The 27,610-nt window shown below is 48.3% G+C and overlaps 2 protein-coding genes across 2 annotated transcripts in view; one reads left to right on the top strand and one right to left on the bottom strand.

Moving 5' to 3' along the window:
* LOC136570838 (zinc finger protein 271-like) overlaps positions 1–27,610 on the bottom strand; it is a 430,233-nt gene that overhangs the window by 154,404 nt on the left and 248,219 nt on the right. The window lies entirely within an intron of this gene.
* Positions 936–20,894, top strand: LOC136570834 (serine/threonine-protein kinase PAK 3-like). The gene is given in 12 exon segments (XM_066571239.1): positions 936–969; positions 4,398–4,616; positions 5,536–5,573; positions 6,037–6,168; positions 9,448–9,582; positions 9,861–10,196; positions 14,047–14,159; positions 14,815–14,932; positions 15,775–15,874; positions 16,320–16,516; positions 19,198–19,335; positions 20,802–20,894. Coding segments are annotated over 12 exon segments (1,653 nt in total).

Genomic DNA, 27,610 nt, shown 5'->3' with positions numbered 1-27,610 from the left:
TAACAGCTTTTTGAGGGAAGCTTCTCGTGTCTCTCTAGACCAGGGAATGCCCCCCCAGGGTCTCCACAATTCCCCGTGTTTTATATTATTAGGAAAGCTTCTCTGAAGGATCAACTGAATCAACACAAAATGACAAAAACAATCAAAAGCACTCATAAGACAATTGTTCAAAATGCAAACAATTCTGAGTTCCCAATGTGCCAACAGATTTCTTGGAGTGTCTTAGATCTGGCAGGAGGGATGCAGGGTTTTCTTAGCACAGTTTATCAGGAAACTGAGTCATTCATACTGAACCTCTGGTCCATGGCCTCCTCACTGTCATTGTGCAGCAAGGAGGCCCAGAGGCTGCTGTGCTCTGGTCCTGCCAGGGATGAGAGCAGCGGCTCTGTGGCCAGCGCCAGCTCCAGCTCCAGCAGCTCACAAGAGGAGGCTCCTTCCAGAAGCTCTGTTGGCTCCAGTGTGGCAGACCAACAGAGCACACTGGAAGCCACCCTCCATTGCAGCCACCCCCCAGCTGCGCCCATCATCCCTGCAGAGCAGGACCTGCCCCAGAGGACCCGCGGCAGGAGCTCAGGACAGTGGCAGGTCCCTCTGCCCAGGGCAGAGTCACAGAACCTCTGCTCCTGGCTGGCACAGGGGCTGCTTACCCTGGTGTCCCACGGAGAGGAGGGATCCTGGGCCCCAAACTCTGCCCAGCCCTGCAAAAGGCCACCTTGCCAGCAGTGCTAGCAGTGCTAGCGAGGTTCCTGCAGCCATTCAGTCAAATAAGAGGAAACAAATGTCTCTTTATCTGACACAGTCTCTGCACACAGCTTTCTCCCCCTCCTCCTGGTGCCTTTCCCTGACTCCAGGAAGAGCTGCAGGAAATGCTGTGTGAGCCATAATAATGGAAGAGTTACTGATAAAAACACTGGGGTGATGCTTTCAGAGGAGTCATGAATGGAAGATTGACCAACCTTCCAGCCAATGGTATGCCAAAAGTTTCCATTCTTTAAATAATTGACTGCAATAAATTAGTAAAAAGAAAGATACGGAAACAAATTAAATCTCCCACAGCTGCTGGCTTTCCTCAGGCTCCATGGCCTATGTATTGCTAGACTTACTTCACTTAGGCAGAATATTAACTGCCCTGACTTGTTGGAGACTGACCACAAGGTCTCATCTGTGGTGAGCAGTCACTAAAATTAGCTCAGCAGAGGCATCTTCAGCTGTCCAAGTGTAGCAGAAATACATATTCTCTGCTTCATGACTGTGTGGCAACAGCTGCTGGTGTGGATTCGTCAGCGTTGCTTCATGGATTGCTCCTGGGAAGGAACTGTGTGCACAGGCACAGAATGATGGCTTTGATCCCCTCTAATTACTCCAATCGGATGATGGCCAGAACTTTTAGGCAAAAAGCATCATGACAGAATAATTTACAATATTCTCCAAAATACTCCTGTGGTTTTGATTTTCTTACTGATTAGGTTCAGTGTCTGGCCTCAAGAAATCAGTCCAGAAATAGCAGGCAAACCTCAGCTTGCAAGTTAGAGTGCAAGTCTTTAATCTGCCATTTTTGCAGTATCTACAAACAACTTTTCAACATATTTGCAAAAAAAAATCTTAGTTCTTGCTATACCTATCCAGAACCTGACTCTGTCCTTGTTTCATTTTGATTTGAGATCCAAGCATGATTTTTTTCTGGACAGGGAAGTAAGAACCAGCTGCAAATACAGACTACAAGTGTGAATCTATACTGCAGGAACTGAGCTGTAGCTTGGAATTAAAGGCAAGAAGTGATGCCATGGTAAATGTGAACATTTAGTGCTGACACAGGAGCCTTCTGCAATGCTCCACCAACCCATGGTTCACCTTGCTACAAACTCTGATGTTACAAAGAGTGTTGAAGAGCTGACGATAAGTAAAAAAAAAATAGCCAGAATGTTAATTTTTGTTATTATGGTGAACAATGACTATCTAATAATTCAGATCTCATAGAAGTGAGTATTCAGATTTCCACTTAGTACATGCTGGCAATTTTAATTTGAAATCAACAGGTTTATCCAAATCAAGTTATCCATAGGAATTAATTTGCTCTATGATCTAAATAAAAATGCCTCATTGTCTGGTAAATGTAGTAGAATTTTGCAAAGTCAACAGTCCACAGATTTTCATTTCTTGTTTAGTGGCTATTCTGCAGGAAAGCTTTTACAGACTAATCAGTTTGTATGTAATTAAAATGCCAGTACATTTCATCTAGCCATTTTGGTATTAGAACAAAACCATATGACTGCACAGCCTTTTAAAAAATATTTTAAAATAAATTTTCAAATCAACAGTCTGAGTAGGACTCAGAATAAAAACTCTACCAAACTTCAACTCCATTGGAAGATTCCCTTGTCACCCTGTGAATCAACTCTGCATTCAGAAGATTAAAAGTCCCAATTATGGTGGTATTTTTTGGTATGGTTAGGAATTGGGGAAGGGTCTTCTTCCTTCTCAACTCCATGCTGCAGTGCCTTTGGGATGTGGCCTGCTGGCCGTTGTTTGTGCAGCCCTGGTATTTCTACATGAGGCAGAAAGTGCAATTGCATTTCCAGCCAAAAGCCCATGAGGGGTGGGGCAGCCGGAGCTGTGCCAGACACAGGCCAGCAGCTGTGCCGCGAGAGGGTTTTGGTTCCTGCCCGGTGCAGCTGGTGCATCTCTTCCGTGACTGCCTCCCCTTCCCAGGTGCCCGGGGATAGTAGGTGCAGGGTTCTGCAAGGGCTGTGGAACAGGGTGGGGATGTCTGCTGGCAACAGAGTGCAGCGGAGAGCAAACAGTCCAGGATGTTCCTGGAGTGTGTGACAGAGAACTTCTGACACAGCTGGTGACTGAGCCGGTGAGGGAAGGCACTGCTGGACCTGCTGTTTGTGAAGAGAGAAGGGCTGGTGGGTGACAGGAGGGTTGGAGGCGGCCTTGGGCTCAGTGCTCACAAAATGCTTGTGTTTGATTCCCAGAGAAGGAACAAGAGACGTTGGGGAAGTGTTTACCTGCAACCAATTGTGAATTTGTTAAGCTTTAACAGGCAGTGCTGAGTCATACCTTCCCTCAACCCAGTGGTTAATGTGTGCAAGTGGATATCTTAGCCTTGAGAATAAAGACAGTGGGCCTACTGAGGAGGTAGCTGCAATGCATTCAAGGAGAAGAAGGATCTTAACCATGGAAGGAGAATTTGAGGAATGGGATGTTCACCACATGACCACCAGAGACCCTCAAGAGACCCCTACTCTAAATGTCAGTAATTTTGGGGAAGTGATTTAAACATGTCAAATACTTTGTGAGAATGTTTAGCCTGTGAGTTTGAGCAAAGAAATGAATAAAAGTAATGAAAGGAATGTCTTAGTTCCATGGATACACACACGTGGGTGTGCATGTTTCAGGGAAGCGATTCCCCACGCACCCAGCACTGAAATAAAGTAATGCCTCTTTTCTCACACTGAGCTGGCAGTGCGGATCGGGCCCTGCTCGGTAACTTTCATTTTGGTCATTTCTATTGAAGCATAAAGAATGGTTGAAATGAGATCTTTTCCAGCTGTTTCCATCTTGTTTACCTTTTGGGGGACCAAGGTTCTGTGCTGCAGGTGAGCTGGGTGTGTGCAGAGCAGTGCAGCCCCAGAAACCCCTTGGTTTGCCCAAAGGTTGCCATGCCTTGCTCCCAGGTGTGCCCAGCTCTGGCAGGAGAAGGAGCCCGCAGCGCAGTGGGCACCGTGCCCTGCCCAGCCGGGGCTCTCTGGCACAGAGCAGCATCAGCGCCAGCGCCGTTCAACTGCTCCTGCCTTGGCTTCCCTGGGACACAGGAGCCTCTGGAAATCAGCACCGCCAGCCGCGTTCCCAGCTTGGAGCAGCTGCTGCTGGCGGGCAGATGCTGCCAGGTCCACTGCTGCCAAAGGGGAAGAAAGGCAGAGCAGAGGAAGAGATGTACATACACAGCAGCCCTGGGAACATCCAATAAACATGCAGATATATGGGGTGATTTGTTAGGAATTACTTCAGCTGCTATGCCAATAGTGCTTTCTCTCCTGGTTCTGTACAATGCTTTGGGCCATTTTCTTGGTCTGGTTTCCTTTGCTTGGGTCCCATCTGAATACTCACTTGGGGTACAGGCTGTAGGTGCTTGGGGCACTCTTGGAGTTCCTCTTGGATCCCTTGAACAACAGGGTTTGGCCCATGGGGGGAGTTTGTGCTGCTTTGTGTCAGAGGAGAACTTCCAAGGCCATTTTGTGTTTGCTGTAGGGAAGGTTGGTTACTGCTTTGCATAAATTCACAGACTAACATGCTTTGTGATGCTTTGCTTTGTCATACTTTGCTTTGTGATATCAGGGCATGGTTGCCACATCGTCGTGGTGACATCAGAAGGTTGCCTTGTTGCACGGAAGGCCTCAGTGCCAGAGCAGCCCTAGGGCTTGCTGAGATCAGGAGCATCCTCCTGATTGTCGCCTTTGTCAGTGTGTAGCTGCACACTGACAGGAGTCTTGGCTTTTGTAGTGCTGGGGTAAACTTGAACAACAGTGCTACAATGATTGAGCAACTCGCTGCTGCAGTTTGCACCATGTATGGCACTGTTTATTCCGCCTATTTCATGACTAGCCTGGCAAGTAAGTAGAGGTTTCAACTCTATTTAGGTTAGGGTGTAAGCTAACCTGGCTTTTGCATGTCTTCCTGCTCTGTCTTAGTGACTGGGTTGATTTTGAAAGAGAAGGAGCATTAGGATGCCAGTGGTTTGGTAAAGCTCCTGTCAGGGCGTTCAGCTAAAAAGGGGGTGCCTGTAGCCACAGGGGCAGCATTTGCAAGGGAACCTGCAGGGCTTCCGTTCCCTCCACGGGAGAGTCTGTGGCAGCAGAGTCTGTCATTTCCTCAGTTTGCTGGATCAAGCAGGACAACTTCCAAAATGCAGACTGGGAGGCCTTCTCAGAAGGCCTTCTAAAGACTTTGTAGTTCTCCCCAGAACTGAGGGAAAGCTTCTTTTATTCTAAATTTTGTAATGAAAGGATTTGACTGTCTATTTTGACCCTTGACTGAGTGCTAAAATAGTGATTCCCTTTGCAGTGAAGTGCAAACTCTAAAGCCATGAGTGTCTGCTCCTGAGCCCTGGAGCTGCTGCTGTGCTGTTTCACAGTAGAACTGCCACAGCTCAGGGGGATTTTGGGGAAGCTTTTCTGGGTGACTGTTTTCAGAAACTTAATGGGAATTAGTGCATGCAACTTCTGTTTTTTAAAAAAGTACCTGAAAGACAAGAGAACAAGAGTTGCTTTATCCGTTGAACAGAACAGAAGCATTGAGTGTTGAAGAACAATTTGCATTTCCTTGATCACGTTTGTATTCATTTACTGGTGTAGGCACAACCAAGATTATTGTCCTGATCTCTTGCTGGCTGTGTGAAAGAAGTATGTCACGTGAAGGGATGTTGATAAAGAAAAATACTCTCTGTTTGGGTTGACTTCTTCTCTTCTGTGGGATTCAGCAGCCCAGGCAGTTTTCTCACAGCACTTGTTCATTTTCCCTTGCCCACTCCAGATCACATGATCCGTGTATTCAGAGGTGCTGATCCTGAGGTGAGTGAGAAAGGAACATTTCATGTTCCTGGTGCTTAAGAATTGTAGAGCAAGCTGTGAGCTTGGCCTGTGGCAGCAGAGTGTAGAGGGCCAGCTGGGTAGGCTGAAAGAAAATCCATTTCCATGTCTGCAGCAGCAATAACATTGCCAGGCATTGCTGGCTTTTTCCTGATTTTCCATTTCAGAACTTTCAAGGAATGAAAAGCTCATTTTGCAGAGAGAATGTTGCTTCTTGATAGCAGCCAGGGCATAATGTCTAATTCAGAACTATTAGCAATTCTGTTGAATTAGCCCATTTAAATTCAGTCGCAGTGACTTAGAATCCCATTGTTATCAAAGTTTCTGATTTGTCCTTAGTGCAGCTGGTTGTAGAAATAGAGCTGAGTAGAATAAAGTGCTGAATAGAAATAAGGTTATAAATTGTAGGTAACTTTCTGTCCCTCACACTGCTGTCTGCCCACAGATCACAGAACCAACAGCAGTCTCTCCTCTGGCTCCCTCTGCTCATGGAGAGGAGGCCAAAGAGGAGGCAAATGAGGTGGATGAGCGCCAGCCTCCAGCTGTGGTCACACCACAGCCTGACCATTCTGAGCCAGTAAGTGCCAGTTGTGTGTGCTGCTGTCTTTGGTGCAAGGCAGAGCTGCAAGTTTCTGACCAGCCGGCACTTGCTGTTGCTGGCTGAGGATGCTGAGTGCTGGAGTCCTGCCAGGACCTGGTGATTGCCCCCAGCCTCTGGCAGCTGGACAATGGGCTTTGATCTGTCATGCTTAGGCAGCAGCTTCCTGGCATTTTGATAGGGGCCAGCCTGGAGCATGAATGCTCCCTGATCCCAGAGCAGGGAGCATGTCAAAGACACTGTGCTCAGCCTTGTCAGATACACAGGGGACACTGTGGCGTGGAGAGACCTGTCCCCCTGCACAGACTGGCCAAGTAGCTGCAGGCACAAAAAAATGTTGATCTGACCACACAACTCTTTGTGGTGCTTTGTCCCCACAAACTTCTTGGGTGTGCTTACTTGGGACTATTTCAGAGACACGCTGGGGATGTAGAGCTGCTGCTTGAAGTCAGGGATTTTGGTGCCTTTGTTGTCAGGTTGCTCTTCTGCCTCTTCAGGCAGAGCAGCCAGTAGCAGAGCAGATAGGTGCTCTGAGTCTGCCTGTTTCTTGGTCTTTGATAAGCTGCAAGGAGATGACTGTGTTGTCCATGAAGCTGGGGGGGGCATTCTTGTCTAGTGTGGCAAAAGAAACAAAGTGAGTAGTTCTGAACCCTTCTTCTGAGGCAAAAACCAGACGCTGCATGTGTCTGTTGATACCTTCTATTGTGTAGTTTGCTTTGAAAACTGCATTGGAGCCTGGAGTGGGAGCAAAGCTGCAAGTCCTTGACTGCTGTCTTGTAATGCTAAAACCAGGATGTACACCTTGCAATGATGCCTGCTGTATCTGAAGTGAAATGGGCACCTTTGTGGCTGGGGAGCTGCGTGGGCCAAAAGGACGCAGGGCTGGCAGCCTTGAGCCGCTGAAGATGAGGCAGCGTGTGGCCAGGGGGCCAAGAAGGGCCAGGGCACGGTGGCCGTGTCAGCAGCAGGGGGGCAGCAGGAGCAGGGCAGGGAGCGTGGCCTGTGCTGGCAGCGCTGCGGCCACCGCTGCAGTGCTGGGTGCAGCTGTGGGCCCTGGGAAGCAGAAAGTCCTTGAGGGGCTGCAGCGCGTGCACAGAAGGACAGGGGAGCTGGGCAAGGGGTGCAGCACAAGGCCAGCGAGGAGGTGCTGAGGGAGCTTTAGCCTGGACAATGGGGGCTCATGAGGGACCTTCAGGCAGACTTCCATAGATCCCTGCCTTAGATCCACAGATCCAATGCTCAGCACAAGGGCTGTTTCCCTGCCAAACATCCCTTCACTGCATCCAAGTGCTTTAGACACTGGAGTAGGTAACACTTTCATATTTTGTTTGTTTATTTGTTTGTTTGTTTGCTAGAAGGAGAAGCCTTGTGTCATTTCTCCTTCTCCAGGGAGCAAGGGAGCTTTTTCTCAATCTTTCCTGCCCTTTTCCAGCACTGGCAGAAACACATCACTTTCAGGTTAACGGCTCCCGTGTCTTTTGGCAGCCCAGGGAATCAGTGTGTGTTGTATTTGGGAATTGAGCAGGAAATCAATGCCCTTGCATTCCAGCTGGTGCTCAGAGATTAGAGGAGCTGGGAGGGGCTGGGCTGCATTTCTGATTCCAGCCACTTTAGCACCATCAGTGTGCTCGAGTCCAAGAGAAGAACTTGCCCGAGCACAGATGCACAGAGTGCAGTTCCCAGTGCAATGCTCTGGGTCTGATTGCATTCCATAAGGACCCACACGCTCCAGATTCCCCAAGAGTGTGGGTTACTGAAGCAACAGGAGAGCAAGTTCAGGATGGCTGCAGATCGGGGCACTGCTACCGAGTGTTGATGTGTGTAGCGACAGAAAGGACAGTATTGATTCAGGGTGACCCCCACGTGGCGAATAATGTGCTTTGACTCTATGATTTAGAAGGTTAAACAAATGCTTTCTTAAGCTATGTTATATCACACTAGTACTATATTAAAACTATACTAAAGAGATACTATACTAAAAAGCTACTAAAGAAAAACTTGTGACTGCCTCCAGACAGTCACGACACAGCTTTTATCTAATTAACTAATCAAGCTAAACAACTATCACTAAAATCCAATTAACAAATCACTTTTAGTAAACAATCACTAGAACACATTCTACATGTACTAAACAACAAGAACAGCAAGTAGACATAATAATTGTTTTCTCTTCTTCTCTAAGTTTCTCACTACCTCCCCTTAAAAAAACCTAGGAGAGAGAATTATATCTCTCTGTGTTCAAAGAATGTAAATACCACAGCACAGTAAAGAGAGATTATAAAAATGAGATCTGTCTATCTGTCTATTTGAATCTTCCTGGCTCTGCTCCAAAGCAGTGGAAGATGCAAAGCTCACCACAAGGCATCCCTTCAGGAGAGGAGTAGAGACAAGTTCCATTGACTGATCCTGAGCAGGCAGAGATGTTTCCCCCTCTAGAGATGGTTGTTTTTTCCCCTCATGTTTTCCTACTCCAGCCTTTTCTGACCTGAAGCCTTCTTTTTATCCTTTAAATTTTGCATGTCCTAAGGGAGTGGAACTGTCCCATGCTGTAGCTGGGATCTGGTGACTTTGCCCATACATGCATTACATGACACATGGTTTCCTTCGCTGGCATCCCCAGGGCTGTGTAAGTGCATTTGTTAATGGGGCCTTATGAGAAACTCTGTTACTGCTGGTCAGAATTCTCAGTTGACAAAAGAGGGAGAAGAAACACCTTGGTCCTCCTCCATATACTGAGATGGCCATAGAGGTTCTCTGACTTCCATCAGAGATCTTTGCATGCATCCTTATCTCCTGAATGACCCCATTTTCTAAGAAGAGTGTAGATGTCAGGAAGGAGGAATGCTGGTGCAGGCCTGAAGGGAATGTGAACTCCAGAAGTGTCTCTCACAAGGAGTGAGCTCACCCAGGAAGCCACCTGCAGGGCCAGGATGGAGCTATGGGACAGGGCGGGGTGTCAGTCACCACTGAAAGACAAACGGACATGGCAGAAGCAGAGGGAGGCCCTCACCAGACCCTTGAGAAATGCCACACCTTCCCTGTCAGCTGCCTGAGAGGCTGTTGGAGCTTCAGTCCCAGATGGCCCCTGATTGTAGGGCCAGGGTCACTTTGGAATCTGTGGCTCCCCACGGGCAGAGAAGGACCCAGCAGAGCAGCAGCACAGTGCTTTGGGAGCGTGTGAACCCAGCAGTCTTTGAGTCTTGGCCCACAAAGGTCGTACGGGAAGTTGAAACCCATCTTCTCTTGCTTTCTGTGCAGGTGCTTCTAGAGAAAGAGCAGGAGCAGACTGCCTTATCTGAGATGCCGTGCCAGATTCAGGGAGAGCTGTTCCCTGCCCGAGAGCAGGAAGAGCAGCTCGGGCAGCAGGTGGAAGAGCCAGAGGAGAATGGCCAGGTTAGCCTGACTGGCCAGGGGACAGAGGGAAGGGCAGGAAGAGGGGCATAAACCAGAGCTCCTGGGACTGAGGAGGCCAGGAAGTCCCACAGGCACTGAAAGGACAGAGCCTTGGAATCTGCAGAGACCAGCACCAGGACAGGATGGTTACAGTGGAAGCAGAGCTGGGTAGAGAAGCAGAAAGAAGGGGCTGAATAAATGTGATTTTGAGGCTAAAAGAGGGAAAAGTTGATCTTGATGGCAGCTCTCAGTCACTTGCTCTGCTTTTGTGTGTACAGAACATCAAGGCAGAGCCACAAGCAGAGCTGCCTGAAGCTCAGAGTGACATCATGGCAGCAAAGAGGAGGAATGAAGACATCCAAGAGGAGAAGAATCTCCCTATGCAGAGGGGCAATCAACAAAAACAGGTGAATGAAGGAATGGCAGCCACTCCACGCATGAAAGAGAGTCCTTTCCGTTGTTGTTTACAGAAAATTGATGAACAGATGCAGGCACAGCTGCAGGAAACTGAGGCTAGGATCAAGGCAAGGAAGCAGAGGCTAGACGAAAAAATTAAAATCATCAAAGAGAAAATTAATCGCCTCCTTCAGGAACAAAAGGCTCTAGAAAAGCGAGTGAAACAGCAATAGCCACTGCAGTCACCCAAGGGGTGGTTTCTGCCCTCCTTGCCTTTCCAGTGCAGAGCAGCAGGGGGTGGGTGATGCCTCTGAGTGCCATCCTGATGAGGCCTCTGTCAGAGCTGCTCTGAAGGGCACTTCCTGGTCTGCTGAATCTCAGCTGATGCTCTAGACAGTGGCATTACTCCCTTGGCCATTTAGCCAGCAGTCATCCGAATGAACTCCTGCTGGCTTCTTCCAGGTGACCTTGTTTCTTGAGGTGTTTTTGCAGGTAAACATGGTCACTCACATAGATCTGGAATACGAGCTACAAGCTGTCTGTATCCCTTGTGAATCTGCTCCTGTCCTTTTCTCTACTTTCTTCCCAGTCGATGACTCCTGGCTGACGGGGACAAGCTGTAGTCTCTGACTCCTTTGTTCTGTTTGACTTGAGGTGGAAGTGTTGCCATCCTACCTGGCAGCCTGCAGAGAGTTCCAGCAAATGACGGGCAACCAAGAGCCCCGAGGCTGGCATGAGGCCCAGGAACTGAACCATCCAGAGATGCTGCAGGATGAGCACGTCCCGAGGAAGGTGCAGAAAAAGAGAATTTCATGGCAGGAGGTAGAACATTAGAATGAGGAGCTGCAAATGTATCTGCAGACCTAGGAGGGGGAAAGGAGTCTTTGGGAGGAAGTGGAGCGGTCGTTGCTGCAGTCATCCTTTAGAACAAGAAACTGGCTATGACCTCGAGTAAAACCAGCCTTTGGTTTTGACCATTTGGTTTCACAAGTGGACATCCAAAGCAATCCAGTTGAAGAGCTCTGCATGTGGCTGACAGCAGCTTCCTAAGGGCTTGAATTTCAAATGGCAATCTCTCTTGCATTTCAGGGCAATCTCTGCCACACCTTCCTGACATAAACTCATTTCTTGTCTCAGATCTACACCGACTCTGACACTGAAGCTGCTGCAGAAGCAGCAGTGCTGTCCCAAGGAGCCTTTGCTCTCCAGCTGAAGAAGTGGAGCCTGAGCACTTGGTTCACCTCCCGTGCTGACCCAGCTGCTGCTCAGCAACAGGAGATGGCGGGTGACTCCCTGGAGCAACTGAGTACGTCTGGTATCTTTCTTATCTGAGGGACAGTGTATTGTGTGCACGTGTCAGCATAGCTGTACTAAAGGGTTCTCCTCAGTTTAGTGTCACAGAAGTGCTGGCGTTGCTCCGAGGCAGCAAGAGAGAGCTCTGGGTGTTCCTGCTGCCTCTGAGGGCAGCTTAGACTGGCTGGAGTTTGCCTGGGCTTCCCTCTCTGCCGAAGGCAGAAGCAGGCATTGTTCCTGGATCAGCAGAAGGCTGTGACTGCTTGAGTCCTAGCCACTGGCAGAAGCTCTGCTGAGATCAGTCTCTAGGAGAACACATCAAGCCCTTTGTGATTCTGCAGCACAACCCAATGAATCTGCTTCTTGCCCTTAACAGCTGCCAGTGCTGTGCTCTCAGATAAGATCTGGTAGGGTTGAGAAGAGAGCCCAGTGGATTCTGTGTCTACCATCACCTGTTGGGACAAAAAGGGCACTGATCTGCGCCTCGGTGTGGCTGATCTCAAAGCCCATCCTGTTGTGTCCTGAATGGGGGCAACAGCTTGTACAGGGCTCAGGCTCACTCTGGCTTCTTCCAGTCAGTGCTTGTCAGTGCTCATGCTTGGGCTTTGCCAGCCTTGTTGTGGTCGCTGCCCTGCCCCTGAGGGCTGTTGGGAGTGCAGAGGCTTGAGCCTTCCTTGGCTGGGAGGGTCCCGCTGCTGCCCGGCTGCTGCAGCGCGGAGCTGCCTGAGGCAGCAGCCCCTTCTCTGGGCCGGCTGCTGCGTCGCACGGCCTGGACTCACAAGAGGATCAGCATCTCCTCTGGGCAGCTCTCTGTGTCACAGGGCGCCTGAGGAGCACTGCTGTCCTCTGTGCCCATGCCCGCCGTGCCGAGTTGGGAAGATGGGGACGTGTGCGGTGCCAAGAGGACGAGTGCAATGGGAGCGACTGATCCGCGCTGTTGGGGTGAAGAGAAGCGGCGTGGTTCTTCATGCGGGGCACGGGCAAGGGCGTCTTTGAGCTCAGCCTGCTCATAAAGGGTGAGGGTCCTGACGCTGAAAGCCCCATCGGGATTGCTTCTAGCATGAGCTGCTCTGGTTTACAAACGCAGAGGCATTCTTCTGGCAAACTGCTGCAAGCTGGAAAAGATGGGAACACTTGGCAATAATTCCTCCTGTTCTGAACTTGACATCTGTTCAGAGGAATTGATTCTAGATGTCCAGGTGCATTTAATCTTAGCAAGTAGGAAACCTTTTCTAAATCTCACAGTGTTTATTCCCAAGAAAACAAAGGCACTGTTAGTTCCAGCTCTCCTTAATGTTTCTAGATGACAAACTTACTTGCCTTGGTAGGTGTTCTCTTCTGGTCTCAGTCTCTGAATGTATCTCCCTGTGCTTCCCTGTGTCAAGAGGTCTCTCACTTCAAAGGATGCTAGAAATCAGTCTCTGTGCCAGCCACTTGTGCTGTGGACCTGCTGTTCTTTTCTTGTTGTTCCAGTTCCTGTTCCTGTTGTTCTTAGCCAGCTGTCCACAAAGGGAGGGCTCAGAGCCCCAGACAGTGGGGCTGCATTTTGTATCTCCTAGAAGCTGGGATCTCGGCTTTAAAGTGAACATCTTGCATTTTGTTTCCCTCAGGGAGAATGGCGAGGATGGAAAATCCTATTATAAAATACATTGAACTGGAAAATATTGGCAGTGGGTGAGTCCAAGCAATGTTAATTTTACAAAACTATGCATCAGGTGTTTTGCTGGTGGAATAGGTATCAAGTGTGAAGTCAGACAAGCTGCAAATGTGTTCAGGCACTGGGCTTAGATTGTCAGTGCTGATCAGAATTTCTAAGTGTGCTCAGAAGGCATTGTCAAAGACATCTCCATGCTTCCAGTGTCCTGCAGGTCTTAGGCATTTACAGCACAGATCTCCTGTGTGGGCTGGCTTTCACTGCAAGATCTAAATGGCTTCTCCTTTCTCTGCTTCTGTTTTGTTTCTAGGACTTTTGGAGATGTTTGTAAAGCACTCGACACTGCCACAGGAGGAGAGGTAAATGTCAACAGCACCTGCAGATTCTGCTGCACTCGAGGGCTTTCCCTTCTGGTGTGAGCTGTGGCTGGAGCTTTGGGCAGAGCTATGCTGAAAAGGCACAAGAAGCACAGACTGGTGCCAGCCCGCAAAATGCATTTGGGACTTTGTCCTCCTCAGCTGCCGGAAGGAAGGCACGGAGGGCAGCGGTTCCTTTCAGAGAAGGACGCGCTCACTCGCTCTCCATTGCTGAAACAAAGGTGGTGCCTTCGAGCACCTCACTGCTCTTTGGGGCACAGCTTCAGAGTCCTGAATTCTCATTTCTGGCTGCCAATAAATACATCTGAAAGTTACCGGTAGTTCCTTAGCCACCTGCTGCACTTGGGAACTGCACATAGGGAGAGATCTGCAAGGCGTCCCTGAAAGCCCTAAGCCCTGCCCATAGCCCAAGATGTATCCACAGAGTTTTAAGGCATGGATTGCTTCTTCTGAGTCGCAAACAAAGCAGCAGAGAGTGTGGTCAGAGCTTTGTGGGTGATAACCGAGACACCGCTGTTACCAAGTGGTCAAGGCAAAATGTCAGTGGCCCCATGTGTCCTGTAACTGGCTCCCAAGGGAGCAGAGAAATGGGCTGTTGGAACGTCAGTTCCTAATTACTGCAGTGCCTAATCACAAGGCAGTTTGGCACAGCTCAGCTGTGTCATTGCAAAATCACTCGCTCCATGTGCCTTGTGGTCTCGTGCCACCAACCTCTCAAGTTACTGATTTTCAATGTCATTTTAGGTGGCCATAAAGAAAATACGTCTTCAAGGACTGAGGAAGAAGGAACTAAAAGTCAATGAACTCATGGTCATGAAGGTGAATAGGAATCCCAACCTGGTCAATTGTTTAGACAGGTGAGTTGTGCTTTTGTCCCATGAACGTTTGTTCACATATTGCAAACATGCAAGGTAAAATCCCACTTTGGTCACTGGCAGAAAATAGAGCTGTAATTATTGGCTAATTATTATTGCTCCTTTCATCTCCAGTGGATGGGAAGAGATTGCATTTTGTCTGCATGAGTCTTCACTGGCACATGGTATTTGAAAATTGTTCAAAAACCTGGATGTGTCGTGTCTTACTAAATCAAGGATCTCTATATTCACAGCCACCACTTTGTTTTGGAGCTTGATTTTTTTCAAGTGTCTTCTTACGTCCAGGTAAACTAACAAGGATTTCCCTTGGATTGTTGCCACTGTTTTCCATTGCTATGCATGCCAGGAAGACTAGGTGCTTTTTTCCAGAAACACCATGTGTGACAGGTTTTTTATCTGGGCTGTTACTAAACTGCACATTTTGCTTGCTGCCCATCTAAGACATCTCCTTTTTCTCAGCTGTGCCTTTCTCCTTGAGACTGCACAGATGGCAAACAATGCACAGCCAAGAGGGAATGTCTATTCCTTTATTTTGTCTTTGTCTCAAAGGGACCTGAAAAGAAGAATCAACCCGTCTTTTCCACACAGCAACCTAGCCATGTACATTCATCTCCACGCCCTTGTTTCCTTCTTTCAGCTACCTTGTGGGTGAGGAGCTCTGGCTGGTTATGGAGTACATGGATGGAGGCACTCTGAGCAATGTCATCAGCAAGACCTACCTGTCTGAAGATGAGATGGCAGCCATCAGTCGGGAGGTCAGCAATCCCATGTGTTTCCAAGGGCTTGGGCAGGATTGTCTGGGAAACAGGGGCTCAGAGCTGGAGTGATTTCCTGTGCCAAGCTTTGTTTCTGTGTTGCTGCTATTCTATGGGCAAGTAAAAGCATCTCAAGTGAAAGGCCTGCCAGTGCCCCTGCACTCCCTGTACTCAGTGCCAGTACTCTTATCTCCTGCTGCTGTATTCTCGCTCTGTCTCTTGTATTTGTATTTGCTGTTCTCCACTTTGCCTCTCTAAATGTTTGCCTGGAGTCTGTCTTCACTGCATTCCTTGCCTGTAAAAGCAAAGGTGCTGGTGGCAGGATTTGAAATGATCAGCAAAGAAAAAAGACTCATGTCTCACAGTCCTCAGCTGAAAAGGATAGTAGTGCAGCCAAAATGCTCTTTGCTTCCGGAAAGTGACTGGTGTGATACTTCCAAGCCTGTGCTGAGGCCAGCAAGAAAATCTTTGTCATGCAGCCTCCCACCCAAAAGTGATCTGCTTCACACCAAAGGGAGGGACTTTTCCTTTCAAAACCCCTCCTTTGTCCTCTGCATGGAAAAAGCACGTCCACTGCAGCAGGAGTCATCCTGGCTGGTTTGCAGGGCACAGCCTACAACAGCAAGTGCTGTTGCTCTTTCAAAAGCTGATGTGCCTTTCCTTAGAAAGGTCCTGCTCTGCAAGTGTTGGAGCAGCAAGCTCTTCCTCTCAGTGGCCATTACTGTTCTGCCATTACTCCCCATTCCCCTGGAGAGGGAATCTTTTAGATTCTTTGTTTCCTTTCTGGTGTGATGAAATCACATCACTCATTTTTGCCCTCCTGTTTCTGTTTTCTCGCTCAGTGCCTGCAAGGACTGCATTTTCTGCACTCAAACCGCGTCATCCACCAAGATGTGAAGAGCTGCAACATCCTTCTCAAAACCGACGGCTCTGTCAAGCTGGGTCAGTATATTCTTGGTCAGGTGCAGCATTCCAGGGATGTGGGTGTGGGGCTGCTTGGAGTGACTGCCAGCTCCCCAAAAATGGTGCTGGTGGCAGTGCAGGGACCCCTGCTGCGAGCTGAAGGCACAGTTGCAACGTGCACAGAGGTATAAAGAACCACAAGCAGTCAAGAGTGGTGTTGCTCTGTGTGTGTCCCTTCCAGACAGAGGGAGCTACAATCTAAAGCTTCAGGGGCATAAAGTCCACTGCTGTGAGCAGCGTTAAGAAACCTGGGTTTTTTTGGAAGCGGCCAATTCCATACTCCCTTGGCTAAAGCCCCAAGGAAATCGAGCGTGCACATTTCTCCAGGAGATTCAACAGCACATTCTTAGCCTGAGAGTGGGGAATTCTTTTGCTTGGTTTCCTAATTGGAGCTGGCTTTCATGGTTTGTTGTTTTCTCCACAGCTGACTTTGGCCTCTTTGCTCAGCTCACCCCTGAGCAGGGCAGGTGGAGCTGCGTGGCCGGCACTCCTGGGTGCCTGGCGCCTGAAGTGGTGACAGGTCAACCATATGGCCCCAAAGTGGACATATGGTCTTTGGGAATCGTGGGCATCGAAATGGTGGAACGAGAAGTTCCTTACTGGAATGCAACTCCTGTCTTGGTAAGGTGCAAATACTCACTGATCCCACTGTCTTTCTCACCTGTCCCATGTTCTGTGTGCCATTGGACAAAATCCCATTGCCATCTGCTGGCACCGCTTCCACCAAGGTCTCCTTCTAAAAATGCCCCTGCAACACATCAGCATCTGCTGTAGCTTTGGTTGTATCAGAAAGGGAAGTGGCAGTTCAGAAACCTAACCAGTTCAGAAACCTGCCATTTTGGCCTCCAGCCATGCCTGACATTTCTCACTTGTTTTTTGAACAATGTTGGAACTCTGTTTCTGAAGGACAAGAATTTTTCAGTGGAGAGGGTAGACATGTGATAAATATTCTGAGAAATGGAGGTTAGACCTTCCCAGTTTCAATTTTATAGAAAACATAAGAAAAAAAGGAAAAAGAAAAGTAAACAAAAAAGAAAAAGAGAAAAAACCTACTACCAAAGCAATGCCCAAGCAGTTCTGCTTGCTTTCTCATTTTTTAAACACAGCTCTTCTCTTCCATTCTGTAGCATCTTTTCCAAATGCTGTGGGTCTTTGAAACTTTCAGGCTTTCAAGTCATCTGTACATGGTTCAGTCATGTGTGTGGGTGGCCTGGATAAGTTTAGGATGTGTTTTTCTCCGACTGCAGTTAGAATTGTTTGCCAAACCCTTGGCTGTTTCTTGGTACTTTAACAGTTGATGAGCTTGCAGGCAGGTGCCTGGGCTGGGATCCAACGTGGGCAGTTGACAGCGGTGCTGTGTTTCTTTACCACAGGAGCAGGGCCATCCCTGGCCTGCACAGTTCTAATGACAGGGAGGACTCCAGCTCCCCACCATGGCCAGTGGCTGAGCTCAGCTGAGAGTCAGGATAAAACCCTCTTTGTCACCTCTGGTGATGTGGGAAAAGGAAAGAAAGCCGCATGAATTATTTGTACACAAGGGGAGTGCATTGCCATTTCTGGATTTGAAATTCTCCTTTGGGTTAAAGAGGATAATAGCAAAGTCTCTTTGGTCACCATCTATTTCAGTGCCACAAGCACAGAGTTATCGTTACAGTGGTGGGCATTTTTATGGAGACTCCAAGGCCTCTTGCCATTCATATTTTTGTCTATTTGAGATGGATTCTGCAAGTTGAGGTTTGAATAGTTCCAAGTTGGTGTCCTATGTTTCTAAATACCATCTTGCAAAAGCAGAATGAGCTCTCTCCCTCTGACTTGTCAGCATGTTAGAGCTTGGTTCCACACGAACCACACTGGATAACGATCAGCCAATGTCTTGCCAATCTACACTGTAATTCCTTGGCCTGAGGAGTATCAGAAAGACCTGCTGAGCTCCATGGACACTGTCAGCTGCATGGAAGTGAGCATCCTTGGCCTTGCTGAAGAAACTGGAGCTCAGCTTAGTTTAGATGCTCTTGAGCAGGAGAAAGGCTGGAATCGTCAGGTGTTTCCAGAGGCCGGCGTGCCCAGAGGGACTGAGCTCTGGGGAGCAGCTGGATGTTTCTGCACATCATGGAAAGGGATTGCCAGACAGCTCAAGCCTCACCACAGGCAAACACTCCCCAGCTCTTCTCAGGCAACATTTGCTTTGGGTTTCAAGTTGCTCCCACTTGTCTGTCTGTGAAGATGCCCCTAAAACCACAAGACAAGCCTCTCAGAACTGGTGTTACATTTCCAGAAATGAAGAAAAGAAGCCCAAACACAAGAAAGTTGCTAAGGCCTGGTTTTTAGAGAGGAACTTACCCCACTGTGCAGTTTCTTCTCACTGGGAAACATGCTTCAAACTGGGGCATGAGGGTGTAAAGGCCACAGAGTCTCTTCTGCTTCTTGTGCAGTGCTGCTGAAACACTCAGTGATCGTGTTTCTCTCCTAGCCCAAGCCACATTCTGCACGTCACCAAGCCAGAGCCTGGTGATGTGGAGAGCCTGCCAAAACCTCCCATTTGTTTCCTGGCACTTTCTGGGATGGGCCTACCATTAATGCATTGACTTGAGCAGCCAAATGAGTAGAGGGTGACCGTAGGGATGGAACCTCTCCTTCTGATTTGACCATGAAAAGTTTTTCTTTTCCATGTAAGGAAAGCAGAAATTTTCAGGCTGCTGAGAGACAGAGCTGCAGGTGGCTCCTGTGTGTCCAAGCAGGCGTTTTCATCCCAGTACATTTGTGCATGCATCTTAATGTGTCTGTGTTGAAGATGAGATTCCAAATGTTTGTTTCCTTACCTGAGGAGCACCTGGTGGATTTCCTTTCTTTCCTTCCAATTCCCATTGTTTTCAAGAACAAAGCAAAAAGCTGGATTAGTTTTGTTTTATGGCAGCTGCTCTTAAGGGACCAAGAAGCACTGCAGAGATACTTTTCCATGTACTAACCCTTGGATATAGTAGAGTTAGTATAGCAAAGTCCTTCTTCCAAAAAGCCTCTCAAGCTGGTATGAATCATCAGGGAAGGAAATGTGCTTGTGGTGGTGTAGTTCCCACTAACTAGGTCAGTCAATGAAATCAGCTGCCAAGGCAAGATCTGTGGGATGTTGGAAAAGCTGTGGCTGCATCGGAGTTTGGGTTTTTGGTTGGTAAAGGAAAGTCATCTCTGGGTCTCTGCCAGGGCAGAAACTGCCACTGCAGAGTGGCACTTAATCAATGGGACCCAGGAGAGCAGTTACAGATAGGAAAGAAGCAGGTGTAGCCTGGTGTCTCCTTTTTCCCCAGCCTCAACTCCTGATAGCCACAGGAGGAAGACAAAAGCTGCAGCAGCCCAACCTATTCTCATCTTGCCTGCGTGACTTCCTGAGCTGCTGCCTGCAGAGAGACGAGGCGCGGCGCTGGTCTGCCAAGGAGCTCCTGCAGGTAAAATGTGAAGGGGCTGCAGGTGAAACAGGGTCTGAGGGACGGGCTCCTCCTCCACTCAAGTCCAAGGCATCAGATGAGCCCCCTTCCTCCTCACCTCCACTCTTGGTGCTCTTCAAATGAAAACGGTGAGGAATCCTAGACTGGGCTGGGCTGGCAGGGCCCTGTAAAGGTCCTGTGGTGCAAGTGTCCTGCAATGAGCAGGGACATCTTTAAAAAGATCAGGTTGCTCAGAGCCCTTTGCCACCGGAGCCTGAATGGTTGCAGGGATGGGGCACCTACAAGCTCTTGGGGCAAGCTGTGCCAGGGTGGCACCATGCTCCCAGTAAACAAGTTCTTCCTTAGACCTACTCTGATTAGATGCCCTTTGTGTTTAAAAATATTTGTCCATATCCTATTGTAACCAGCCCTGTTAAAGATGTCCCCCACTTTCTTCAAAGCCACTCTGAAGTCTTGGAAAGTGGCAATAAAGTCTCCCTGGGGCCTGTTCTTCACAAAACTGAATAACTCCACCTCTTCTCCGCATTTCCTGAGCAGAGAGGTGCTCTGTCCTCTGACTGTTTCTGTTGCCCTCTTTTCTAATTTGGTGGAGTGTTCAGTTTTATCTAATGGCAAAAGAATTGAAGCAGAGCAATGCAGGGTACAGAGACATGAAATGGTGGTGGAGGAACCCAAGGAAGCCAGTCCCAGCTGAGCAGTCAGAGATTTGGCTGTGGCAGGAGGGGCTGTGGGGGCTCACTGTGAGCCTCTGAGGGGCCCTGGTTTGTGCCCCCCAGCCCACCCTTGGAGGTTTCTGGCACACAAACAGGGACAGCTGGGAGGGACTTGTCCCAGCCCCATCTGCTGCCTGGCACGCTCAAGCAGACAGGAACTGCGCCAGGGTTCCTGCCAGCTTGTGTGGCAGAGAGGGAACTGCAGGACCCAGTGCCACTGGGCTGGCCCTGCTGGGAAGGAAGGTGCCATCCAGCACACGAGGGGCAGGGCATGGAAAGGCAGACACTGCTTTCTGTCCCTGTGGGAATTAGCACAGTGCCTGTCTTTCAAAGACAGGGACCTATGTGAGTCATTGGAGTTTCCTGAAAGGAAGATAACCCAGGGACAGAAAGCACCATTTCTAGAGCACTGGCAGGGCAAAGATCCCAACAAGATAAAGAAACCTGAATAAATGGATGAGTGGGATTCTGGGCCAGGTTTGCCTGTGATGGCAGGGTCCTGCACATGACTGCTGGGTAGCAGATGGTGCCATTGCTCCTCTTTCTGGGTCTTTTTAGGACCCAGAGAAATCCCGATTGAGCCTGTGAAGCACTGAGCTTGGAAAGTAATGGTTCACTCTTCACTGTTCTTTGTATTTTTGTTGTTTGTTTTTTGTTTGTTTGTTTGTTTTGGTTTGGTTTGTTTTTTAATTTGTTTGTTTTCTTTTTTTTTTTTGTATTTGTTTTTGGTTTTTGGGGTTTTTTTGTGAACAGCATCCATTTGTAACATCAGCTGAGGCTGCATCCACCCTGAGACCACTCATCATCTCAGTGAAGAGGAGGATGGAGAAGCAAACAGTGCTATAATCATATCAGGACCATTTTCTCCATAGCCATCTTAGAGTAGGATTGTAGAGTAGGACTGTAGAGTAGGATTTAGAGTAGGAGTATGTGGAGAAAAGACAAAAGACTCTGCACAATTCAACGTGAATCAAGGAGAAGCCATTTATTGTGCTTCTAAGCATAGTTTATAATTAGTTCCTATCCTATAGGTTTCTATAGACATGCATTGTTTGGTTGGTTGCTGCACTTTGTCCAGCATCTCTTGACTGGTAGCTCTATTTTGTCCTGAGGCAAGCACGCATCTTTTTCTTAATCTAATTGGTAGATGCTGTAAGGGTCATTTTATTTGGGTTGCTACCCCTTTGTCTGTCAGCAACTCTTCTGCTTCACCTTTTTATCCACAAAGTTGAATGCAGCTTTATTAAAAACCTGACCTAGTTCTAGAAGGTTAGTTAGTTTAGTTAGCTCCAGAAGGTTAGGCTGGTTCATTTAGTGCCTGTCCATTTTTCTGCAAATACCACCCCACAGGGTTATAGAGTAGGATTGTAAAGAAATAAAGTTTCTGAAACTTTAACTCATCTGGAAGAATCCTTTCTTTCTCACCCTGTGAACAAGCTGAGCATTTCCTTCTGAGTTGTCAGCTGTCTATTAAAGGTGCAAATGGCTTCTTTGGTGTTGTGAAAAGTACATATTACAGGATAGGCTCTTCACAGATATTAAAATGAACATATATATATATATATAAATATATATATATATAAATTAATATACTGTATGTGTTATGTTGTCTTAGTCAGTAGTACTGTATTTTTTTCAGTAGTGTGGTATGTTGCGGTGTGATGTCATGGTTTGCCTCAGATACCCCAGGTTCCTCCCTGATAATTCCCTGCCAGGTGTGTCAATCATCCCTCCTTTCCACACCCTGACCCCTGCTGAGCGCTGTCTGTCAATCCTGGCATTCCAGAAGGGTGGCGAGTGATTGGCAGAATTCAAAAGATGCCCTCCCCTCCTGGAAGGACATTGGGCCATCCAGGTGTCCTCTGTCCCTTGAGACTTCCCCGCCCCATACCTGGCTGGTGGTCCCCCGTGTTCCTTCCCTCGCCCTCTCCCCTGGCTAAAAGGGCGAGCAAACCATGCGGTTGGGAGTTCTCCTGGAGCCGTTGATGGATTCAGAGGCCTGTGGGCCAGGAATAAAGCTCTGGATCAAAACCCTCCATCAGAACCGACTCCTTTCCTTCACCTCGCCTTAAAGCTTCTCCACCAAAGGTAAACCTGAACTCCTGCGTGCCTGGACTTGCCTCCAAGCGCCCAGCTGCAGCATCCAGCCAGCCAAAAGTGTCTCTGGGGTAAAATTCCACAGTTGCTGCTATTTGGTCAAGCAGCAAAGGCCAGACAAGCTCATGTACGTCCCGTCCAGCTATATTCACAGAATCACAGAATCACAGAATTTCTAGGTTGGAAGAGACCTTCAAGATCATTGAGTCCAACCCATGTTCTAACACCTCAACTAGATCATGGCACCAAGTCCACATCCAGTCTTTTTTTAAACACATCGAGGGATGGTGACTCCACCACCTCCCTGGGTAGATGATTCCAGTATTTGACCACTCTTTCTGTGAAAAACTTCCTCCTTAATTCTAGTCTGTATCTCCCTTGGCGCAGCTTGAGACTGTGTCCTCTTGTTCTGTCTGTTGCTGCCCGGAGAAAGAGACCGACCCCCAGCTCACCACAGTCACCCTTCAGGACGCTGAAGAGAGTGATAAGGTCACCTCTGAGTCTCCTTTTCTCCAGGCTGAACAACCCCAGCTCCCTCAGTCGTTCTTCATAGGGCTTGTGTTCCAAGCCCCTCAGCAGCCTCGTTGCTCTCCTTTGGACACGCTCAAGCATCTCAACGTCCCTCCTAAACTGAGGGGCCCAGAACTGGACACAATACTCAAGGTGTGGCCTCACCAGTGCTGAGTACAGGGGAAGAATGACCTCCCTGCTCCTGCTGGCCACACTATTCCTGATACTAGCCAGGATGCCATTGGCCTTCTTGGCCACCTGGGCACACTGCTGGCTCATGTTCAGCCGACTGTCAACCAGCACACCCAGGTCCCTTTCCTCCTGAGCGCTGTCCAGCCACACCATCCCCAGCCTATAACGTTGCAGGGGGTTATTGTGGCCAAAGTGCAGGACTCAGCACTTGGACTTTTTGAACTTCATCCCATTGGATTCTGCCCATCCATCCAACCATTCCAAGTCCCTCTGCAAAGCCCTCTGTCCCTCTAACAGATCGACACACGCTCCCAGCTTAGTGTCATCTGCAAATTTGCTAATGAAAGACTCTAAGCCCTCATCCATGTCATCAATAAAAATATTAAACAGAACTGGCCCCAGCACAGAGCCCTGAGGGACACCACTGGTGACTGGCCGCCAGCTGGATGCAGCACCATTCACCACCACTCTCTGGGCCTGGCCATCCAGCCAGTTCCTAACCCAGCAAAGAGTGCTCCTGTCCAAGCCACGGGCTGCCAGCTTGTCTAGGAGTATGCTGTGGGAGACAGTGCCAAAGGCCTTGCTGAAATCCAAATAAACAACATCTACTGCCTTCCCTGCATCCACTAGGCGGGTTACCTGGTCATAAAAGGTGACCAGGTTGGTCAAACATCACCTACCCCTCCTAAAGCCATGCTGACTGGGTCTGATACCCTGGCCATGCTGTAAATTCTGTGTGATGGCACTTAATATAAACTGTTCCATTATCTTGCCAGGTACTGAGGTCAGGCTGACTGGTCTATAATTACCAGGATCCTCCTTTGCACCCTTGTTGTGAATGGGTGTCACATTGGGCAGCTTCCAGTCATCCTGAACCTCACCAGGGAGCCAGGACTGTTGGTAAATGATGGAGACTGGCTTGGCAAGCTCAGCTCCCAGCTCTCTCATTACCCTGGGCTGGATCCCGTCTGGTCCCATAGATTTATGAACATCCAAGCATTTCAGTGGTTCTTTGACTGCCTCTTCTTGGATAATGGGGGGCCCATTCTGCTCCCTGACACCATCAACCATTCCAGGCGGGCCGGTGTCTTGAGGGCAAGTCATCTTCCCACTAAAAACTGAGGCAAAGTAGGCATTAAGCACTTCTGCCTTCTCCTCATCTGCAGATGCTAAGTTCCCTCCCTTGTCCAATAAAGAACAAAGGCTGCTCTTACCCTTCCTTCTAGCATTAAGGTATTTGTAAAACCACTTTTTATTATCCTTTACAGAAGTTGCCATTCTAAGTTCAAAATGAGCTTTGGCCTCCCTATTTTTTTTTCTGCATGCTCCAGCAGCCTTCTTGAATACTTCCTTAGAGACCTGACCCTCCTTCCAATGCTGATACATCCTCTTTTTATTCCTAAGTACCTCCAAATAAAAAAATATTGGTAATTATTTCAGTGGTAAATATAGTTTTAGGTTATAACATTATGTAAAATAGAAGCTATGCGATGTAAGATACTTTTTTAACTAGCTCAAGAAAGGGATGGAATAATCAAGAAATTCTTTGCCCAGAGATAACAGCAACAGGACACCTAAAGCCCCAAGAGAAGAATTCTTGCGTCCTTATTGGAAAAGACCAACTTTCTTCCACCTCCTTCCCGACTTTGAGGAGCCAACTGGATTAAGGGGGAGAACTTGACAATAACCAGAGAACACCCTTTGTTTGAAAAGAATTTATGCATCATGGATGAGATATATGAATATGCAACAGGTTATTGCTTTTAAGAGCTAATCCTTTGTTAGCCTGCGTGCTTTCCGGGCATAATTGCCCAGGAGGCACCAGGACTGTCTGTATGTCTTTGTTTTTATTGTCCTTTACTGTTCTAACTCTGATTGTCCGAATTGTTATTACTCTAACTTTTATTACTATCTTAATAACCATTTAATTGCTATTAAACTTTTAAAATTTTAAAACAAGTGATTGGTGTTTTTTGCAGTGTGCTTTGAAAGTTGGGAAGACTCTTCATTCATCATCTCCAGAGCACACTGCCCTTGGCCAGCACACTGGCCCATTTTGGTTCATGTGTGGCACTTCTAGTTGAGGCAGAAAGGACAATGGCATTTGAAGACAAAACCAAAGGAAGAATGAGGCAGCCCAAACATCTTGTGCAGATGCAGGCCTTCAGCTGTGACTGGAGAGCATTGGGGTTCCTGCCACTTGGATTTGTATCCCTAGGTGCAATGTCTTTGGCGGGAGGAGAGCCGTGCTCAAGTGAGAAAGCAGAAAGATCAGAGAGGGTGCTCGGGAAGGTCTCCTGTGGTGCAGAGCTGTCAGCGCCTGTGAGGTGAGAGCGGGCCCGGCCTTGCCCGGGGTGGAGCCCCAGCAGAGCCCCGGCAGAGACCGGAGCAGCCTGAGCCCCGGCAGAGGCAGGCTGGAAGGAGGCCCTTGGAACTGCAAGAGGCAGCAGCCGGGCCCTGGGTGCCTGTTCCTGGGAGCGGGCGAATCCTCCGCTCTCAGAGCCCAGGTGGCAGCTGGCTGCTCCCGAGGGGAAGCGCAGCCGCGCTGGGCACAGCCCAGCCTGGAGGCATTGGCCGTCCGGAGTGTGCCCAGGAGCAGGGAAAGGCCAAGGGCAGCCGAGGGCCGCTGGGCTGGCTGAGGATTCCTCCTCTTCTGCCGGCTGCCCTGCAACTCCTGGCAAAGGTCAGCAGTGTGTGCAGCACTCTGGGCACCGGGGCAGGGAGCCGGGCTGCTCGGCAGGCTGGAGCACAGGGCAGCCTCCTTCAGGCCCGGCACTTCTGCCGGGGGAAGCGAGGCCAGCGTGAGGCAGGGACAGCTTGGCAGGGCACGTCTGCAGGAGCCAGCGCCTCACGCAGCTCTGGCAGGAAGCGCCTGCAATCCTGCAGTTCTGCACTGAGCCAGAACAAAGGGCTGAGATGCACAGTGTTTGGCAGAAATATTCAGGCCCCCCAGGCCAGCCTGCTTTGTGCTCTCTGGTGCACAGCAAGCGCTGTGCAATGCAGCTCTGAGCTGCTGGGAGAGAGGGAGTCAGGGATGTGCCTGAGGTGAGTCAAGGGGTTAGCTGAAAATGTAATTAGGGTAATTGAAAAGTGCAGATGAGTCGAGGGGCCAGCTGGGAATAGAATTGGAATAGTAGAAAATTGCATATTTTAGTTAAGATTTTAAAATGAGGTAAGAAGCTAAGTTAGTAATACAGCTAGCAGAAATCACGCACCTTAGTTAAAGAGTACCAAATATATTAGGAACATAAAGCTAGGAGTGACAGGGATAGAGGAAGCAATTGTGAAGGAGCAGAGACCATAGAAATACCTTGCCTTGAGAATAATTGAACAGTTAGGAGAGGCTTGGACCATGACCAGCCGGTCAAAAGGTCTTGCCAGCTGGCCATGGGAGAAGAGTTCACCATGAGGAAGACAGCTTTCTTCCTCCCATACAACCACTCCCTCATTTCAAACTCCCACCAATCCAGTTAAGGGAGTACAATTGCGCAGCTGTAATAGATATTCAGCTGATAAAAATACGAAGCAGGCAGGTAATAATTATGTATTATGGGTCCTTAGAAACCTAATGTAAAACCTTTTCTGTAGAAATACAGAGCGGGAGTCTGCAACTCCTTGCACGTGTCTTTGGAAACATGTTCACGTGTATCCAGCACTGCAATAAATACCCTTCTTTTCTACTATAATTAGTTGAAGAGTCATCTGTCCGTGCTTCAAGGGTTATGCTGGAGTAGTGAACTGATTTGGAAGGGAGCAGAAGAGTTTCAGCAGGCAATTTTTGGAAGAGATGGAAGGCTCTTGTGACTGAAGGGAAAGCTATTTGGAATGGAGTAATAATCCCAAAGTCCATACAATTGTATCTTTGTGTCTGAATTTAAATCAGAATTATTAGAGATAGCTTCATGCAATTTGTCTAAAAATTTATCAAAGTCTTCATTCTTCTTTGGTGAATTTGTGTAAAAGACATGGTGTGTAACCCATCTGGAAGTGCAAGGATAGCATTATATGTTAGTTGTTGGCTCATCTGCAGGACTTGATCAATGCTCCTAGCCTGGGCAGTCCAGTAGCCCAGGGCCCCTTGCCAAGTAACTGTTGTGCTGTTAAACCATACAGAGGATCACCCTGCACTCTTGGTGCTTCCTGAGCACACTTTTCCTCCCAGCTTTTATGACACATCACCTGCTGATGGGGTGGCATTATAAGCCTTATTGGGGTATACACATCAGCTGGAATTAATGTGTTAGATGTAAAAATATACTGCAGAAGTGACTGTGCAAGTTGGGATTTTCAACCAAATTGTGAAATTGCAGCTCTCAACTTTTCTAAAATCTTCCAAGTGAAAGGTTCTCAAACTCTACTTGCAGCATTAGTTACTACAGGAAAAGCCTCTCCCTCATTTGAGAGAAAAGTCCCTTCTTTCTGGAATAACTTTTTTCTACCTTAGTTTCTGAGCTGCTTCTATTTCAGGGTCACATTCCAACTCTAATTCCACATTCTTTACAGCCTGAGATGGAGGATTTTGTTTAACCGGCATCGAATGCTGGCTCAGAGACAGAACAGAGTTTTTGCAAGACAAGGGCCATATTCAGCCGATGCACAATCCAGCCTGCTTGTAATAATGGACAATGGACACGTTCACAAAGAATGAATTATGGACATATTCAGAAATGGGGTCGGTGTATTCTTGAAAAAGATAGAAGAAGAAGAGTCATCAGGACTCAGCAAGTTTGTCAGCGAGCTTGAGAAAGTGAGCCATGGGTGGG

The sequence above is a fragment of the Molothrus aeneus genome, unplaced genomic scaffold (genome assembly GCF_037042795.1).
Source record: "Molothrus aeneus isolate 106 unplaced genomic scaffold, BPBGC_Maene_1.0 scaffold_40, whole genome shotgun sequence".
Classification (NCBI taxonomy): Eukaryota; Metazoa; Chordata; class Aves; order Passeriformes; family Icteridae; genus Molothrus; species Molothrus aeneus.
The sequence above is the reverse complement of the archived record's forward strand: the minus strand, read 5'-3'. Positions and strand labels throughout refer to the sequence as shown.